This window comes from Bison bison, unplaced genomic scaffold (assembly GCF_000754665.1).
Source record: "Bison bison bison isolate TAMUID 2011002044 unplaced genomic scaffold, Bison_UMD1.0 scf7180017864487, whole genome shotgun sequence".
NCBI lineage: Eukaryota > Metazoa > Chordata > Mammalia > Artiodactyla > Bovidae > Bison > Bison bison.
The window spans coordinates 2798875-2802994 of record NW_011495047.1 but is presented as its reverse complement, the minus strand read 5'-3'; the positions used below and the strand labels follow the sequence as shown (position 1 = coordinate 2802994).

The 4120-nt window shown below is 43.8% G+C and overlaps 1 protein-coding gene across 2 annotated transcripts in view; it reads left to right on the top strand.

Moving 5' to 3' along the window:
- The first annotated feature begins 3883 nt into the window (after positions 1–3883).
- Positions 3884–4120, top strand: part of LOC105005160 (chromosome unknown open reading frame, human C6orf141) — a 4434-nt gene continuing 4197 nt past the window's right edge. For both annotated transcript variants that reach the window (XR_827291.1, XM_010863037.1), the window contains exon 1: positions 3884–4109. Coding sequence is in view for 1 of the 2 variants with exons in the window: in XM_010863037.1 (XP_010861339.1) it covers positions 3950–4109 (160 nt within the window). In the remaining variant the exon portion in view is untranslated. The remainder of the gene's footprint in view (positions 4110–4120) is intronic.

Genomic DNA, 4120 nt, shown 5'->3' with positions numbered 1-4120 from the left:
CGAGCAAATCATCAGAGTACAGGTTGCAACTGAAGCCATGGGAATGGATGAAATCATGGAAAGTATTTTAGACTTGAGAGAAGAGAAATGTCAAAGACAAAACTATTCTCTACATTTGCCTCCATATTCACCATCGCACCATTGCTCATAATGTTTTATTCAGAATACCCTCCCTATCTGTCATTCCCATATCCAAATTCTGTTTATAGCACTTAGTTATAAATTATAGTTATAATTTACGTTATGTAGTTATAATTACATAAAAATATATACTTATAATAGATAATTATAGTTATAATTAGCGAAATTTTTATAAACGTCTTAACAACACCCTGTCTTCTTTTCTGGAATGCTGACCTATCTCTATGGTACAGTTTTGTTGCATGGTAAATCCAGTTGTTTGCTTTTCCATTACAGAAGCCAAGGGCTTCTTTGCATCTTTTCTTTTATGGTCCCATATTGTCATTGGATAGGCAGGTTGCATAAACTCAGCCAGGTGGATATTTCTGAGTGGGAAGTTGACTCCTCAGTAAGTGCCATAGGGGCAAAATTAGGGTTAGGGTTAGGGTTAGAAGTTGACTCCTCAGGAAGTGCCATAGGGGAAAGTTCATACAATCCAGCAAAGAAAACTTTTCCTATTGTATCAACTCCCTATTCCCCCAGCAACAATTTTGATCTCTACGCATTTTAAAGTCTAGTATTCTCACTTTCCCAACGAATCTGTCAGCTCCTAATATCTTTAGGACAAAGTCTATTTTCCTTAGAGTTCGTTGTTGTTTGGTCGCTAAGTCATGTCTGACTCTTTATGACCCCTTGGACTGTGGCATGTCAGGCTTCCCAGTCTTTCACTATCTCCACGAGTTTGCTCAAACTCATGTTCATAGTGTCAATGATGCCATCTGACCATCTCATCCTATGTCGCCCTCTTCTCTCCTGGCCCTCAATCTTTCCCAGCACCAGGGGCTTTTCGAATGAGTTGGCTCTTTGCATCTGGTGGACATTCATAAGGGAAGTAAATGGGTTTAGTTTGTCAGCACCCCTTATCAGGCTTTTATGTACTTTAAGATACTAAAGCCCAGCAGACACCACTTTCCTGAAGGCAAGCAGCCTATTTCTTTGTTTTATATTCTTTTTAGACATTCTCTCACTGAGGTTTAATTTATTTGACATTTCCTCTTAATATTCTTTTATGCATTAATACACAACTTCTTGACATCTAGAAATTCAGGTATTATGTGATGGGTGAGTCAGCTTCACTCCTCAGCAAATAGATTTTCCCTGTTCCCCATCCCCACTGTAATCCCTCATACAATCCCCATCCGCAAGAAAACTTAACATCTATAAATCTTGTGGTTTACATTATACTTCCCTCAGAATACAGATACCTTCTTCGAATTCTCCCAATATTCCTGCAAGGAAGGAAAACACAGTGTTCTTATTGCCACTTGAAAGCAGAAAATTAAAAAAAAGTCCTAGAGTTTATCTCTGGTCTAGAGTATTATCTTTGGTAAGGTTTCTCATAATGTTGGAGAAGGCAATGGCACCCCACTCCAGTACTCTTGCCTGGAAAATCCCATGGACGGAGGAGCCTGGTAGGCTGAAGATCATAGGGTCAGGAAGAGTCAGACACGACTGAGCAACTTCACTTTCACTTTTCCCTTTCATGCATTGGAGAAGGAAATGGCAACCCACTCTAGTGTTCTTGCCTGGAGAATCCCAGGGACGGGGGAGCCTGGTGGGCCGCCGTCTATGGGGTCGCACAGAGTCGGACACGACTGAATCGACTTAGCAGTAGCAGCAGTAGCTCATACTGTTGTTCATGAACCACTAGCATGAGGCTTGCTGAGGGTCTTGGTAAGAATCCACATTCTAAGTCCTTCCCCAAATAGAATCCTTGAGAGTAGGGAAGGCATTAACCTGCAGTTGATTTTCACGTACATTAAAGTTAACTTAATAAATATCTCCTATTTTTGGACAGAGGATTCAATGTATGTAACTCATGTAAAGAATAAAACTCCAAGAGGGCAAGCAGTTGTTTCCTCCATGTCCCCATCACCTAAAACAGTGGCTGACATTTAGTATAAGCTCAGTGATTACTGGTTAAGCAAATGAATGGAATGAAAAGAACATGAAGTCACAGGTTTAAAACAGGAAAATAATTTATTAATAAAATGGGATCAAGCCTTTAAACTTGTGGGAATCCTGACTCTACTGTTTATTGGTGCTTGATTTTTAACCTCCTTGTGCTTCAAAGTTCTTAAGGAAACTATGGGAATAGTGCGACTTCCTTAGTTCGTTGTGAAGAATAAATGAGTTTAAATATATAGAGTGTCTAAAACACTCAAAAACTTCAGTTAACTGTAATTTAGCAGTAACTGGCCCCAGGTCAGGCATCAAATCAGCCAGGTATGATTCAGGTTTTCTTACTCCTTGTACATTTTTTTTTTAATGACTTGGCAGATCTCAGAAGGTCCTCTCTTTCCAAAATATGTCTTTCACCATACTACTTGGTCCTTCAAATACAGGTAGGAATTTCCACCATTGCAGTCATTTACCTAAAGCAGACAGGAAAACAGTTAGCACTTTCTAATAAAGCAAGCACCTGGAAACAAAGAACTGGAAATCAGAAACTAAGTTTTTTTTTTTTTTCTGTTAGCTAGCTCTCCACCATTAGCCTTTAGCAAAGTTAAGCTGTCAGAGGATCTTGTTGTGGTTGTTCAGTGGCTGTCATGTCAGACTCTTTGCGACCCCATGGACTTCACCAAGCCAGGTTCCCCTGTCCTTCACTGTCTCTCAGAGTTTGCTCAGATTCATGTCCATTGAATCAGTGATGCTATCTAACCATCTCATTCTCTGCCGCCCCCTCCTCCTGCCTTCAGTCTTTCCTAGCATCAGGGTCTTTTCCTGTGAGTCCACTCTTCACGTCAGGGGGCAAGTATTGGCACTTCAACATCAGTCCTTCTAATGAATGTTCAGGCTCGATTTCCTTTAGGATTGTCTGGTTTGATCTCCTTGTTGTCCAAGCGACTGTCTTCTCCAGCATTCCAATTCAGAGAGCCTGTTAATAATTAGATTCTGAAAGTCTATCCAGAGATTCATATACATGTATTTTAATTTGGGGGGTTAAAGAGAAGAATATGTGTGTTGCGCGGCCGGGGGCGGGGAGGAGGAGGTAGGGGAGTAGTGAAATGTGAAACTTTAAAAATGAACACAAAATTTTAAATCCTGAAATTCTTTTAGCCGTTTGGTTTTATTTATTTCCATTTGATCAAAGGCACTAATGCCCCTTCCTGGAACAAGCAAGATCATAACCAAAACGAAAGACCAGTGTGAGCACTGTGAATATGGCCAAAAGCCATTTCTCAAAGGGTTCCACATTTCTAGCTACTTTCGATAAGCTTGGCAACCTGGTGGGGTGGGTTCGGAGTCAAGGAAACTTTTATCAGAAGACCTTGATTAAATTAGTGGCTTTTTGTTTTTACTTCCTTGTTCCTTCACTCCAAGGAGAGTCCTTGGAAAGAAGGCATACTTTGTGCTTGGCATTTCGAGGAGGAAGTAGGGGTGTGTGTGCAGTCCAAGTGTCTACCGTATCTGGAGACAAACGGAGATGGGCTGGAAATTAGTATAGAGCAGAGAAGAAAGAGGGGAGAGACTCGGAAATGAGACCACAGCTGCAGGGCTAAGAAGACGAAGAGCGATCCGAGGTGGGGGAGGGGAGGCTGTGTCGGGTGTGGAAGGGGCGGGATTGGGCGGGGGGTGTTTGGGAGGGGAGACTTTTCGCCTTTAAAGGTCCGGAGTGACGGAGAGCGTGGGCGCAATACCGTAGCGGGCGTGGCCAGTCCGAGTCCCGGGAGGCGGGGCGCGCGAGACCACGCCCACGGCCATCTGTCCCGCGCTTTCTGGAGCTCGGCTTGGCGTTCGCTGCAAAATTCCGTGAAAGAACCACCGGATGAATGGCCCTCATACTGGAATGGGGGCCCCGGGTCCCCGCGGGGCTCCAGATCTCGCAGACTCGCCCCGCAGCGAGCAACGCTGCCAGCAGTTTGCGCTCGAGGCGGGGCGCTGGGCTCCCTCGGCCCCAGGTGCCCGGAATCTCTCGGCGGCGGAATCGAGCCGCCGG